This window comes from Oncorhynchus mykiss, chromosome 16, assembly GCF_057628025.1.
Source record: "Oncorhynchus mykiss isolate SJ-2025 chromosome 16, ASM5762802v1, whole genome shotgun sequence".
Taxonomy (NCBI): domain Eukaryota; kingdom Metazoa; phylum Chordata; class Actinopteri; order Salmoniformes; family Salmonidae; genus Oncorhynchus; species Oncorhynchus mykiss.
In genome coordinates this window covers 27867650-27883385 of record NC_143037.1, presented here as the reverse complement: position 1 = coordinate 27883385, position 15736 = coordinate 27867650, and the positions used below count along the sequence as shown (strand labels likewise).

General features: G+C 42.2%; 1 protein-coding gene across 6 annotated transcripts in view; it reads right to left on the bottom strand.

The window, feature by feature from the left end:
- Positions 1 to 15736, bottom strand: part of pagr1 (PAXIP1 associated glutamate-rich protein 1) — a 28344-nt gene that overhangs the window by 856 nt on the left and 11752 nt on the right. For all 6 annotated transcript variants that reach the window (XM_090202491.1, XM_021565524.3, XM_021565525.3 and 3 more), the window contains exons 3-4: positions 8268 to 8598; positions 3148 to 3236 (exon numbers count right to left, since the gene is read on the bottom strand). In XM_090202491.1, coding sequence (XP_090058617.1) covers positions 3148 to 3236; positions 8268 to 8598 — 420 coding nt within the window. The remainder of the gene's footprint in view (positions 1 to 3147; positions 3237 to 8267; positions 8599 to 15736) is intronic.

Sequence of the window (15736 nt, the reverse complement as noted above, 5' to 3'; positions counted from 1 at the left end):
AGTTTCTCTAGAGATTAATCAGATCCAGCCTGAACTGTGCAATGTTGTAATTTCCAACAGGCCAATATTCTAAATAGTTTAACTCATAAAATGTGGTCCTTAACTACAATGACCATAATCCGTTGTGCATCAACTTGTCTGATCTGTGTTTCTTTCACAACTGCTACAAAAGAGCGAAGAATGCACAATCGTGAGGTGATAAAGAGCAGCTTTTGCTTTGAGGTATCTACCAGAAAGTACATGATCTAAGTGATTGATATGTGGTATTCAGCAGTCAAAAGTACGCCTTATTTAATTTTAAGAACTACAAAATTGTGATTTTGTTAGGGCACAGGCAGAACCTCTATAGAGATGAGATGACTTGGAATGAAATAAAACAAATGTAATACACTAAAACAGATTTAAATGTGAACAAATGATGGTTAACAAGTGGCAGTAATGGGCAGTCACTACTATCATGGGACTTTTATTAATTTATTCTATGTTACAGGATTCAACCCACATAATGCATAGTCCATTTAATGTAAATAATCGTAAACCTGTGATAATTCTTTCATAATCTAACCGACTTAAAAAAGCACTAATAACCAGGCTGCCTTCCGGGCATGAGCCGGGTACCCCACTGAAGCAGACGGCGAAATTGGCTCAACAAAGTCAAATGTCCAGCATGTGGAGAACAGCGTTAGTATTCTGTGTTTTGAAGAACACTAATTTGAAAATTAGTGCATACATTTTATGCAAGATACTTTTGTATATACAGTGCCTTGCGAAAGTATTCGGCCCCCTTGAACTTTGCGACCTTTTGCCACATTTCAGGCTTCAAACATAAAGATATAAAACTGTATTTTTTTTTGTGAAGAATCAACAACAAGTGGGACACAATCATGAAGTGGAACGACATTTATTGGATATTTAAAACTTTTTTAACAAATCAAAAACTGAAAAATTGGGCGTGCAAAATTATTCAGCCCCTTTACTTTCAGTGCAGCAAACTCTCTCCAGAAGTTCAGTGAGGATCTCTGAATGATCCAATGTTGACCTAAATGACTAATGATGATAAATACAATCCACCTGTGTGTAATCAAGTCTCCGTATAAATGCACCTGCACTGTGATAGTCTCAGAGGTCCGTTAAAAGCGCAGAGAGCATCATGAAGAACAAGGAACACACCAGGCAGGTCCGAGATACTGTTGTGAAGAAGTTTAAAGCCGGATTTGGATACAAAAAGATTTCCCAAGCTTTAAACATCCCAAGGAGCACTGTGCAAGCGATAATATTGAAATGGAAGGAGTATCAGACCACTGCAAATCTACCAAGACCTGGCCGTCCCTCTAAACTTTCAGCTCATACAAGGAGAAGACTGATCAGAGATGCAGCCAAGAGGCCCATGATCACTCTGGATGAACTGCAGAGATCTACAGCTGAGGTGGGAGACTCTGTCCATAGGACAACAATCAGTTGTATATTGCACAAATCTGGCCTTTATGGAAGAGTGGCAAGAAGAAAGCCATTTCTTAAAGATATCCATAAAAAGTGTCGGTTAAAGTTTGCCACAAGCCACCTGAGAGACACACCAAACATGTGGAAGAAGGTGCTCTGGTCAGATGAAACCAAAATTGAACTTTTTGGCAACAATGCAAAACGTTATGTTTGGCGTAAAAGCAACACAGCTGAACACACCATCCCCACTGTCAAACATTGTGGTGGCAGCATCATGGTTTGGGCCTGCTTTTCTTCAGCAGGGACAGGGAAGATGGTTAAAATTGATGGGAAGATGGATGGAGCCAAATACAGGACCATTCTGGAAGAAAACCTGATGGAGTCTGCAAAAGACCTGAGACTGGGACGGAGATTTGTCTTCCAACAAGACAATGATGCAAAACATAAAGCAAAATCTACAATGGAATGGTTAAAAAATAAACATATCCAGGTGTTAGAATGGCCAAGTCAAAGTCCAGACCTGAATCCAATCGAGAATCTGTGGAAAGAACTGAAAACTGCTGTTCACAAATGCTCTCCATCGAACCTCACTGAGCTCGAGCTGTTTTGCAAGGAGGAATGGGAAAAAATGTCAGTCTCTCGATGTGCAAAACTGATAGAGACATACCCCAAGCGACTTACAGCTGTAATCGCAGCAAAAGGTGGCGCTACAAAGTATTAACTTAAGGGGGCTGAATAATTTTGCACGCCCAATTTTTCCGTTTTTGATTTGTTAAAAAAGTTGGAAATATCCAATAAATGTCGTTCCACTTCATGATTGTGTCCCACTTGTCGTTGATTCTTCACAAAAAAATACAGTTTTATATCTTTATGTTTGAAGCCTGAAATGTGGCATAAGGTCGCAAAGTTCAAGGGGGCCGAATACTTTCGCAAGGCACTGTATAGTGTATGTGGAGACCCCTTCAAAATGAGTGGATTCGGCTATTTTCGGCCACACCCGTTACTGACAGGTGTATAAAATCGAGCACATAGCCATGCAATCTCCTTAGGAAAACATTGGCAGTAGTATGGCCTTAACTGACGAGCTCAGTGACTTTCAACGTGGCACCGTCATAGGATGCCAACAAGTCAGTTCGTCAAATTTCTACCCTGGTCAACTAAGTGCCGTTATTGTGAACTGTAAACGTCTAGGAGTAACAACGGCTCAGCCGCGAAGTGGTAGGCCACACAAGCTCACAGAATGGGACCGCTGAAGGGCGTAAAATCGTCTGTCCTCAGTTGCAACACTCACTTCCGAGTTCCAAACGGCCTCTGAAAGCAACATCAGCACAAGAACTGTTCGAGCTTCATGAAATGCGTTTCCATGGCTGAGCAGCTGCACACAAGCCTAACATCCATATTAATGCCCATGATTTTTGAATGAGATGTACGACAAGCAGGTGCCCACATACTTTTGGTCAGGTAGTGTACATATTTTTATGAACAATGCATCATGCCACCTTCTTGATAATTATGCCCCAGCACCAGTTTTAGCTGCACTCCGGTTCAGTCTAATTGAATCTCATCGAATCACTGTGAATATGACTCGATATTAGGCAATAGGCAAGTGCTTATAGACCCTAAGTTGCATGAGAGATACTGTGGAATGAAAGGTATCTTCCAAAACAAAGAATGAGGTAAGTGAAAGTCATGAGCAGCGAGTCATACCTGGTGTCCTGCGTCGGTTGATGAAAGCATTTTTTGGAGTTTGTTGTATCTGTTCTTCATCAAAATCAAACTCTGTGGGAGATGGGGCCCTGACAAAGAAAGAAAATACTAGTCATCCATACTGCCATAGTTTATCTTTATAAAAAACAGGTGGAGTCCCTTGGCCTCTATTTCAACAAACCTAACCCAATGGTGAATCTTAGCACTGGTGGTAGCACTATAGTTTTTTTGGGGGTGTGTCAAATATTTTTGCAATTTTCACAACCTGAATTATGGGCGCAGCAGCTGGCTATGGTGTGAAATGGCTAGGCTTTGACAAATAAACAAGTTGTAGGTTTGTCAGGCTTGACCCTCTCACTGGCCAATCAGAACTTGCTTCATGGCTAAATGTGTGGTTGCTTCAAGTTGTGTATTTTATGTATTGCATTGTCAGCAAATCCAATTCGAATGTTAGTCCATTTATAGCCTATTTTCTTAAAATGCCCTACAGCAGTGTTTCCAAACTTGGTCCTGGGGACCCCAAGGGGTGCACGTTGTGGTTTTTGCCCTAGCACTACACAGCCAATTCAAATAATCAACTGTGTAATACTAGGGCAAAAACCAAAATGTGCACCCCCTCAGGGTCTCCAGAAAAAACGCTGGCCTACAGAAACAAAATATAATGTAGGCCTATCCCATATTTCCTAAATATGTTGAACATGTTTACACTCCACATTGTTCTGAGTCAGGGATGGCAACTGGCGGCCCTCAATTTCCAAAACTGGGCCCCTGACCAGTCAACTCAGTCAGCGTCTCAACTTACTGTTGAGTGTTAGAATACACAGTCACTCACTCAGATAGCATATTAACATGGCATAAGTCCTGGTAAAATGTGTAAAATGCCAGGAAATTTGCTTTAAAATTGTAAAAATTCTCTAGGCCCCATGGCAAAGTTTTCTCTACGCCCTGTTGAAAAATGTGCAGACTTGCAATAAATGTACTTTTAAAATAGTTTTTTTGATTTGATTTTTTTAAAATAAATCATTGCCGTCATGACGGACCCAGTAAAATGTTTTGACCGTGAGGTGGGGGTGCCACCCAACCAAATCTTGCTTTGGCCACTGGTATAATGCATTTGGTTAAGAGTTTACTCTAACTGCACAAACCAAACTTTTTGGGACCAGCCAGAGAGCCTTTTAGTGATAGCACATTCATCAGGGACCCCCTCATAAATCAGAACACAACTGGGGTGAGATGAAAAATAGCCTTCAAGGAGTTTTTCTATGACCTCGGCAATGCAAGGCCGGACCAAGTCAAGGGCCCTGGGAAGACACATTTTAAAGGCCCGCCTCTTGGCATCGAAGAGCCATTTTTGCAGTTTAAAGCTTCTCTAGGGTAGGGGGCACTATTTTCACCTCCGGATAAAAAGCGGGCCCAAAGTAAACTGCCTGCTACTCAGGCCCAGAAACTATTATATGCATATATGGATAGAAAACACTCTAAAGTTTCCAAAACGGTTAGTATAACAGAACTGATTTGGCAGTCAAAAACCTTTTTTAGTTTTCTATTCAATTCCATTACAGTATCCATTGACTTAGGAGTCAAATTGCAGTTCCTATGCCTTCCACTAGATGTCAACAGTCTTTAGAAATTGTTTCAGGCTTGTAGTCTAAAAAATGAGGGAGTAAGACCAGTCTGACTGGACCCTAAAGTGTCACAGAGCTTTCTCATGCGCAATCCTGAGAGTGCACCTTTCTTGTTTACCTTTTATATTGACAACGTTATTGTCCGGTTGAAATATTATTGATTATTTAGGCTAAAAACAACCAGCGGATTCAATATAAACATCGTTTGACATGTTTCTATGAACTTTACGGATACAATTTTGATTTTTTTGTCTGCCTGTTGTGACTGCGTTTGAGCCTGTGGATTACTGAAGAAAACGTGCGAACAAAACTGAGGTTTTTGGATATAAAGAGAGATTTATCGAACAAAAACATTTATTGAGTAAATGAATGTCCCCTGAGTGCAACCATATGAAGATCATCAAAAGGTAAGTGATTAATTTGATCTCTATTTCTGACTTGTGCAACTCTTCTACTTGGCTGATTACTGTTTGTAATGAATTGTCTGCTGGGCGATGTTCTCAAATAATCGCATGGTATGCATTCGCCGTAAAGCCTTTTTGAAATCTGACACCGTGGTTGGATTCACAAGAAGTTAATCTTTAAACCTATGTATAACACTTGTATGTTTTCAGAATTTTTAATAATCGGCGCTCTGCAATTTCACTGGATGTTGGTCAGGTGTGTTGCTACCATCCCACGTACCCTAGAGAGGTTTTAAGCAAATTTTCTTCAATTCTACAATTCTAAGTGCATTTATGTACAAAAAAAAATGTTTAAGGGGAAAACAAGAAGTATTGAGTTGAAAGGTTTATAATTGGTGGAGTACTGTGGATACCAATATCCATGTGAGTCTCCCAGGCCCATGTTGCCCAGCGTTATGAACATAAATTGTAGATTAAGAGTTATGTAATATTTTTGCATTGTATTTTCAGAAAATGATATACAGTAATAGTTTCACTATTTTTTTCCCCCCAAAAACATATTGGGCCCAGACAATTGCATTCTATTGGTGCAGCCTTTCTTATGGGCCAACAAAAGACGGACTGGACTGACTCTTGTTTTCAAAGTGACTGTAACCAGTAAATCTCTGAGAACGCCTGTGGATGTGGGTACGCAGACCTGCAAGCCACTGTGGCCCCTCATGATGAGTTGAGATTTTGTGGCACCCACCCAAGTAATTGCATGGCTTAAATATGGAAATACACTCAGTGCCTTCAGAAAGTATTCATACCCCTTGACTTATTCCACATTTTGTTGTTACAGCCTGAACTCAAAATTGATTAAATAAATAAAGGTGCACCCATCTATCTATACACAATACCCTGTTTTTAGAAATGTATTAAATTAAATACAGATATCTAAGTTACATAAGTATTCACACTCTAGAGTCAATACTTTGTAGAAGCACCTTTGGCAGTGATTACAGCTGGGAGTCTTTCTGGGTAAGTCTGTAAGAGCGTTCCACAGCTGGATTGTGCAACATTTGCCCATTCATCTTTTCAAAATTCTCCCAGCTCTGTCACATTGGTTGTTGATTATTGCTAGACAACCATTTTCAGGTCTTGCCATAGATTTAAGTCAGAATTGTAACTCAGCCACTCAAACATTCACTGTCTTATTGGTAAGTGAAAGGTGAACTAATCTTCCAGTGTCTGGTGGAAAGCAGAATGAACCAGGTTTTCCGCTAGAATTTTGCCTGTGCTCAGATCCATTCCTTTTCTTTGTTATTCTAAAAAAATATTACAAGCATACCCATAACATATTGCAGCCACCACTATGCTTGAAAATATGGAGTGGTACTCAGAAATGTGTTGTATTGGATTTTCCCCAAACATTACACTTCAGGACAGAATGTTTGTTTTACAAAAAAAATTGTAGTATTACTTTAGTGCCTTGTTGCAAATAGGTTGCATGTTGTGGAATATGTTTTGTGCAGGTTTCCTTGTTTTCACTCTGTCAATAAGGTTACTATTGTGGAGTAACTGAACCTGTTGTTGATCCATCCTCAGTTTTTCCCATCACAGCCATTAAACTCCTGTTTTAAAGTCACCATTGGCCTCATGGTGAAATCCCTTTCTTTACTCTCTGGCCACTAAAGTTAGGAAGGATATCTGTATCTTTGTAGTGACTGGGTGTATTGATACAGCATCCAAAGTGTAATTAATAACTTCACCATGCTCAAAGGGATACTTACTGTCTGCTTTGGTTGAATCTGTTTTTGAAATTCACTGCTCGACTAGGGTAGTCATTCAAAAATCATGTAAAAACCTAATTATGTGACTTGTTAAGCACGTTTTTACGCCTGAACTTATTTAGGCTTGCCATAAAAGGGTTTGAATACTTATTGACTCAAGACAATTCAGCTTATCATTTGTAATTAATTGGGAACATTTTGGAAGAACATAATTAAACTTTGACATCATGTGTGTAATACATTTTATCCCATTTCAAATTGTTGTAACACGGCCTCCCGGGTGGCGCAGTGGTTAAGGGCGCTGTACTGCAGCGCCAGCTGTGCCATCAGAGTCCCTGGGTTCGCTCCCAGGCTCTGTCGTAACCGGCCGCGACCGGGAGGGCGCCGCACAATTGGTCTAGCGTCGTCCGGGTTAGGGAGGGATTGGTCGGTAGGGATGTCCTTGTCTCATCGCGCACAAGCGACTCCTGTGGCGGGCCGGGCGCAGTGCGCGCTAACCAAGGTTGCCAGGTGCACGGTGTAGGCTCCGACACATTGGTGCGGCTGGCGTCCGGGTTGGATGCGCGCTGTGTTAAGAAGCAGTACGGCTGGTTGGGTTGTGTATCGGAGGACGCATGACATTCAGCCTTCGTCTCTCCCGAGCCCGTACGGGAGTTGTAGCGATGAGACAAGATAGTAACTACTACAACAATTGGATACCACGAAATGGGGGAGAAAAAGGGGTAAAAAAAAAAAAAAAAAATTGTAAAAAGGGTGTGAATACTTTCTGAAGGCATTGTAGCAATAGCCTACCATCACCATTGAAATGGCCAGTAGTGACTTTTCAACGTGAAAGTTTAAAAAACAAACAGGCTTACAAGCGGATTCAGAACTTTGGACATTGATCGTAATTCCCGAGATTCAACAAAAGAAGATGCATTTTTTTTTACAAAATTATCAACGAAAAACAATAAGTCATTAAATAACTTGTTCCTAAACATGCTTCCCGAGTCGCTAACACTTTTCATGCATTGGGCATCCAAACTTCACAGAAGCTGGACAAAAATAATGTCCAATATAAATAAAAAAGGGGAATATGTTGACTGTTTTGCTGCTCGTGATATTTTAATAAAATGCCAGTGCGCCAGTTTTTACATGACGCAATTGCAAACTAAAAGTGTGTTTGAAAATAGAGCCCCTAGACTTGTTCAATAAGAAACGATAATTTTGGTTTTCCATTGCGTACCACAATGAACACAACTCTGCTTACCGTAGTCCTCCTGGACCAGAGCTAGAAGGAAACATAACCAACCTTAGATATAAATGAATACACAACTCACTTGCGCTCTCTATCCTCCCTCTCCCTCTCTTTTGTCGCCTCGTCCTCATCATCCCTCTCGGGCGAGGGGGTCCTCTCAGGTGTAGGCGGTCTTCGAGGAAGGGGCACAAAGTTCAGTTCCAGCTTCTCCCCTTTTGAAAGGAGCTCATACAGTCTTTTGATTTCGTCGGGAGGGGGCATCCAGTTTTTGGGGTCCTCGATTTCATCATCGCTATAGGTGATTTCCCACTCTCGCTCCACCTGCTTTCGATCGCCTCCCTCCAGCTTGTTGTCTGCTTCCATCTCCCCCTCCTGCCCCTCTCCTTCCATCGCATCTCCACTTTTGTCTCCATCTGGAAAAAAACAGATGTTATTCGGACAGAAGCATGCATGTATGCATGTGTTAGTAAGTTAGTGTGTCATTCTTGTCATTCTTGAATTGCGGTGGTATTTGCAACCATGAAAAACTCATCCAAGGACGCCCTCCAGCTAATCTTTTTACCTTTTCCTGTTACAAAACAATATCCCAAGTATAAATGAAATAACTATAAATCTAAGGCCCTTTTTGTATCCCAAAAATGTTGACGGAAAAACTAAATACGAGCATGTCTTGTTTATGACACCTTTCCCACTTTTGTGAAATATCATCCAGCCGCAATCTGTAGTTATTTTTCGAATCGGGTATTCGGTGGGGTGGGCGAGAGGCCAGTGGCGATGCGTGAATTTGGCAAGGGAACAGTAAAGACAGATGTGTAAATTAGAAGTTAATAACTATTAATCCATAATTTGTATGGTTGCATAGGCCCTAAATAGAAAATGCAACATGTAAAAAGATCCCCAAAATGTTCCGTACCCACAAAAAGCTTCTCTGTAATTCTATGTAACCTTTTATTTCACTAAGCAAGTCAGTTAAGAACAAATTCTTATTTACAATGACGGCCTACCCCAGCCAAACTCTAACCCGGACGATGCTGGGCCAATTGTACGCTGCCCTATGGGACTCCCAATCAAGGCCGGTTGTGATATAGCCTGGAATCGAGTCTGTAGTGACACCTCTAGCATTGAGATGCAGTGCCTTAGACCGCTGCGCCACTCGGGAGCCTCAACATCCCTGTTAGTGAGTACTTATCCTTTACCAAGACAATCCATCCACCTGACAAGTGTGGCATATCAATAAGCTGATTTAACGGCATGATCATTACACAGGTGCACCTTGTGCGGGGGACAAAGGGTCATTCTATAATGTGCAGTTTTGTCACACAACACAATGCAAGCGATGTCTCAGGTTGAGAGAGTATGCAACTGGTATGATGGCTGCAGAAATGTCCACCAGAGCTGTTGCCAGAGAATGTTATGTTAATTTCTCTACCGTAAGCCGTTGTTTTAGAGAATTTGGTTGTACGTCAAACCGGCCTCACAACCGCAGACCACGTGTAACCACGCCAGTCCAGGACCTCCAAATCCAGCTTCTTCACCTGGGGAATCGTCTGAGACCAGCCACTCGGACAGCTGATGATCTGTGGGTTTGCACAACCAAATAATTTCTGCACAGACTGTCAGAGACCGTCTCAGGGAAGCTCATCTGCACGCTCGTCGTTCTCACCAGGCTCTTGACCTGACAGCAGTTCAGTGTCATAACCGACTTCAATGGGCAAATGCTCACCTTTTGATGGCCACTGGCACACTGAAGAAGTGTGCTCCTCACAGATTAATCATGGTTTCAACTGTCCCAGGCAGATGGCAGACGTGTAGGTGAACCCCATGGTGGTGGTGGGGTTATGGTATGTGTAGGCATAAGCTACGGACAACGAACTCAATTGCATTTTATCGATGACAATTTGAATGCACAGAGATACCATGACGAAATCCTGAGGCCCACTGTTGTGCCATTCATCTGTCGCCATCACCTCATGTTGCAGCATGATAATGCACGGCCCCATGTCGCAAGAATCTGTACACAATTCCTAGCAGCGGAAAATGTCCCAGTTCTTCCATGGCCTGCATAATCACCAGGCATGTCAACCATTTGCGCATGTTTGGGATGCTCTGGATCTACGTGTACAACAGCATGTTCCAGTTCCCGCCAATATCCATCAACTTCACCCAGCCATTGAAGAGTGGGATAACATTCAACAGGCCACAATCAACAGCCTGATCAACTCTTTGCGAAGGAGATGTGTTGCGCTGCATGAGGCAAATGGTGGTCACACCATATACTGACTGGTTTTCTGATCCACGCCTCTACCTTAAGGTATCTGTGATCAAAAGATGCATATCTGGATTCCCAGTCATGTGAAATTCATAGATTTAGAACCAAATTAATTCATTTCAATTGACTGATTGCCTTACGGAAAAGAGAGAGAGACAGCTGCATGCATGTGACCTCACATTTTTCAAGACGTTTTTTGCAAAAAGATAGATTTCGAGTAAGATAAACTTGAATTTTTCGGCAAAGACATATACAGGATGCTACTCTCCACAGCATAACCTTCACTCTAGATCAAAACTCGAAACCTACAATTTTGGAAAAAATTACCTGGAAGGATTAACACTACCAAGAACACCATCCAACCTGGAACTGAGACAGGCCAGATACAACTTCAATTAGTACTGAGGTGTGAAGTGAGAGGTGGAAGCCTTTGAGCCCAACAAATGGCAGGTTACCCCACCCAAATCCAGAAGCCTTGAAGCTTCTTCCTGCTGTTAAAAGACCATCCCAAGTGGGTGTGACACCGACTCCCGTTGCCTGCTGCACTGCTGTTTGGATTCCACCTGGCGATCTGTTTACGGTCTGCCCTGGCTTGTCTCCCCGTCTGGTACAGGTACCCCTACCACATTCCCCCCTCTCTCCCGAGCTTTCGCTCGCCTCCAGCACACGTGCACTGTTGGGGCGAGCATGACTCCAAACAAAGCATGACTCCAAACACCCAGAAAAGGCTACTCTCCTCAATGTTATCCTCACAAATAATCCTGATAGTTATCAGTCTGGTGTTTTCTGTAATGGACTTAGTGATCATTGTTTTACAGCCTGTGTTCGTAATGGCTGCTCAGTGAAACGATGTGTCATAGACGCTTGCTAAATAACTTTAATGAGCCAGCCTTCCTTCATAACCTGGCCTCTGTAAATTGGTATAGAATCAGCTTGATTCCCTCTGTCGAAGACACTTGGACCTTCTTTAAAAAATATATTTTCAGTGATATTGTTAACCGCCCCCATAATAAAAATGAGAATTAAAAACAGGTTCAGCCCCTGGTTCGACCGTGATCTTGCAGAGTTGCTCCACCTCAAGAATTGCATTTGGCGAAAGGCTCGGCACACGCATACTCAAGCTGACTGGCTCTCGTTCAGGCAAATTAGAAATAAGTGCACTCAGGCTATCTGGAAGGCCAAAGTTAGTTACTTTAAGGAGCAGTTCTCTCTCTGTGGGTCAAACCCCAACACGTTCTGGAAAACAGTTAAAGATCTGGAGAAAAACCCTCCTCCTCACAGCTGCCCATGTCCCTTAAAGTTGATGTGGTTGTTACTGACAAGAAGCACATGGCTGTGCTTTTTAATCATGATTCCTATTTGACTCAGCCATGCCTCCTTGCCCGTCCAACATTTCCTCATCTCCCACCCCTTCTAATGCGACTAGCCCTGATGCTCCTCCCTCTTTTCCCCCTGCCCTACTACAAAGTTTCTCCCTGCAGGCGGTCACTGAGTCCGAGGTGCTAAAGAAGTTCCTTAAACTTGACCCCAAAAAAACATTGGTCAGATGGTTTAGACCCTTTGTTCTTTAAGGTTGCTGCCCCTATAATCGAAAAACCTATCTCTGCCCTTTTTAACCTGTCTCTCCTCTCTGGGGAAGTTCCCATTGCTTGGATGGCGGCCATGGTGCGTCCTTTATTTAAAGGGGGAGATCAAGCTGATCCTAACTGTTATAGGCCCATTTCTGTTTTGCCCTGTTTATCAAAAGTGTTGGAAAAACTTGTCAATAATCAACTGACTGGCTTTCTTGATGTCTATATTATTCTCTCTGGTATGCAATCTCGTTTCCGCTCAGGTTATGGATGTATCACTGCAACCTTAAAGGTCCTCAATGAGGTCAGCATTGCCCATAATTCTAAGCAAAGTTGTGCTACTATTTTTATTAACTTGACCAAAGCTTTTGATACGGTAGACCATTCCATTTTTCTGGGCCATTTAAGGAGTATTGGGATCTTGGGTCTGGTTTGCTAACTACCTCAGAGTGCCGTGTATAAAGTCAGAACATCAGCCACTGCCTGTCACCAAGGTGGTATCCCAAGTCTCAATCCTAAGCCCCACGCTCTTCTCAATTTACATCACCAACATAGCTCAGGCAGTAGGAAGCTCTCTCATCCATTTATATGCAGATGATACAGTCTTATACTAAGCTGGCCCCTCCCCGGATGTTGTGTTAAACGCTCTACAACAAAGCTTTGTGTCCAACAAGCTTTCTCTGCCCTTGACCTTTGTTTTGGAGATGTTCAGAGCAAGGTTGTGGTTTGGTAAGAACAATGCCTCTCTCCCCACAGGTGTGATTAGAACTTGAAAGTATGGCTACACTGTCCTTCTCTCAGCACATATCAAAGCTGCAGGCTAAAGTTAAATCTAGACTTGGTTTCCTCTATCGTAATCGCTCCTCTGTCACCCCAGCAGCCAAACTAACCCTGATTCAGATGACCATCCTACCCCTGCTAGATTACGGAGACGTAATTTATAGATCAGCAGGTAATGGTGCTCTCGAGCGGCTAGATTTTCATTACCATTCGGCCATCAGATTTGCTACCAATGCTCCTTATAGGACACATCACTGCACTCCTCTGTAAACTAGTCATCTCTGTATAACTGTCGCAAGACCCATTGGTTGATGCTTATTTATAAAACCCTCTTACTGCAGCCCTCATCCTCCACATTTAACACCTGCTCTGCCAGTCACATTCTGTTAAAGGTCCCCAAAGCACACAAATCCCTGGGTCGCTCGTTCCAGTCGCTAGCTGCAACAAACACTCAAACTGGATAGTTCTATCTCAATCTCTTCATTCAAAGACGGACTCATGGACTCTCTTACTGACATGACATTAAGATGGCGCCAACAGAGATGGTCGCCTCGCTTCACGTCCTTAGGAAACAATGCAGTAATTTGTTCTTTCATGTATTATTTCTTACATTGTTAGCCCAGAAAATCTGAAGTGTTATTACATACAGCCGGGAAGAACTATTGGATGTAAGAACAACGTCAACTTACCAACATTACGAGCAGTAATAGAACTTTCCCGAAGTGGATCTTTTGTTCAGACCTCCACCCAGGACATTAGATTAGAACACACCCACAAGGGTGTGTTCTTTACCACCGTATTGTTCACCTAATACCTTTTTTGCACTATTGGTTAGAATCTGTTAGTAAGCATTTCACTGTAAGGTCTACTACACATGTTGTATTCGATGCACGTGACAAACTTTGATTTGATTTAGATCTAATCCCAGAGGTCGAACCAAAACAACTTCATCGCAGAGTAGGTAGACGGAGTGACCTCCTGGTCAGACATAGAAAGCGAGCACACCATCCACCGCTTCTGAGCATATTATTCGCCAATGTCCAGTCTCTAGACAACAAGGTGGACAAAATTAGGGCACGAGTTGCTTTCCAGAGAGACATCAGAGAAGGTAACATTCTCTGTTTCACAGAAACATGGCTCACTCGGGATATGTTGTCAGTCGGTACAGCCACCAGGTTTCTTCAAATGTCGCACCGACAGAAACAAACATGTCTCTGGTAAGAAGAAGGGCGGGGGTGTATGCCTCATGATTATCGACTCATGGTATAATCATAACATACAGGAACTCAAATCCTTTTGTTCACCTGACCTAGAATTCCTTACAATCAAATGCTGACCGCATTATCTCCCAAGAGAATTCTCTATGAGTGCAATATGTGCCATGTAAGAAAGCTACCGTTTAAGTTCCTTGCTCAGAACATGAGAACATATGAAAGCTGGTGGTTCCTTTTAACATGAGTCTTCAATATTCCCAGGTAAGACGTTTTAGGTTGTAGTTATTATAGGACTATTTCTCTCTATACCATTTGATTTTCATATACCTTTGGATGTTCTTATAGGCACTTTAGTATTGCCAGTGTAACAGTATAGCTTCCGTACCTCTCCACTCTCCTATCTGGGCTCGAACCAGGAACACAACGACAACAGCCACCCTCGAAGCAGCGTTACCCATGCAGAGCAAGGGGAACAACTACTCCAAGTCTCAGAGCGAGTAACGTTTGAAACGCTATTACCGCGCACGCCGCTAACTAGCTAGCCATTTCACATCACATCGTTACACCAGCCTAATCTCGGGAGTTGATGGGCTTGAAGTCATAAACAGCAGCGCTGCTGGCAAAACGCACGAAAGTGCTGTTTGAATGAATGCTTATGAGCCTGCTGATGCCTGCCATCGCTCAGTCAGACTGCTCTATCAAATCATAGACTTAATTATAAAATAATAACACACAAAAATACGAGCCTTAGGTCATTAATTTGATCAAATCCGGAAACTATTATCTCGAAAATAAGACGTTTATTCCTTCAGTGAAATACGGAACCGTTCCGTATGTTATCTAAATGGTGGCATCCATCAGTCGAAATATCCTGTTACATTGCACAACCTTCAATGTTATGTCATAATTATGTAAAATTCTGTTAAATTAGTTCGCAATGAGCCAGGTGGCCCAAACTGTTGCATATACCCTGACTCTGCGTGCAATGAACGCAAGAGAAGTGACACAATTTCACCTGGTTAATATTGCCTGCTAACCTGTAGTTCTTTTAGCTAAATATGCAGGTTGAAAAATATATACTTCTGTGTATTGATTTTAAGAAAGGCATTGGTGTTTATGGTTAAGTACACGTTAGAGCAACGACAGTCCTTTTTCGCGAATGAGCACTGCATCGATTATATGCACCGCAGGACACGCTAGATAAACTAGTAATATCATCAACCATGTGTTAACTAACTAGTGATTATGATTGATTAAGTTTAATGCTAGCTTGCAACTTACCTTGGCTTCTTACTGCATTCGCAAAACAGGCGGGCTCCTCGTGAGGCAGGTAGTTAGAGCGTTGGACTAGTTAACCGTAAGGTTGCAAGATTGAATCCCTGAGCTGACAAGGTAAATATCTGTCGTTCTACCCCTGAACAAGGCAGTTAACCCACCGTTCCTAGGCCGTCAATGAAAATAAGAATGTGTTCTTAACTGACTTGCCTAGTTAAATAAAGGTGTAAAAAAAGATATATAAAAATCAGCAAAATCGCGTCCAAAATGACCGATTTCCGATTGTTATGAAAACTTGAAAATCGGCCCTGATTAAAATCGGTCGACCTCTAGTTTACATATCCTAAATTACTCATCTCATATGTAGATAGTATAAAATAGTATCTATTGCACCTTGCCTATGCCATTGTGCATCCATGTACATATTCTTACTCCATCCCCT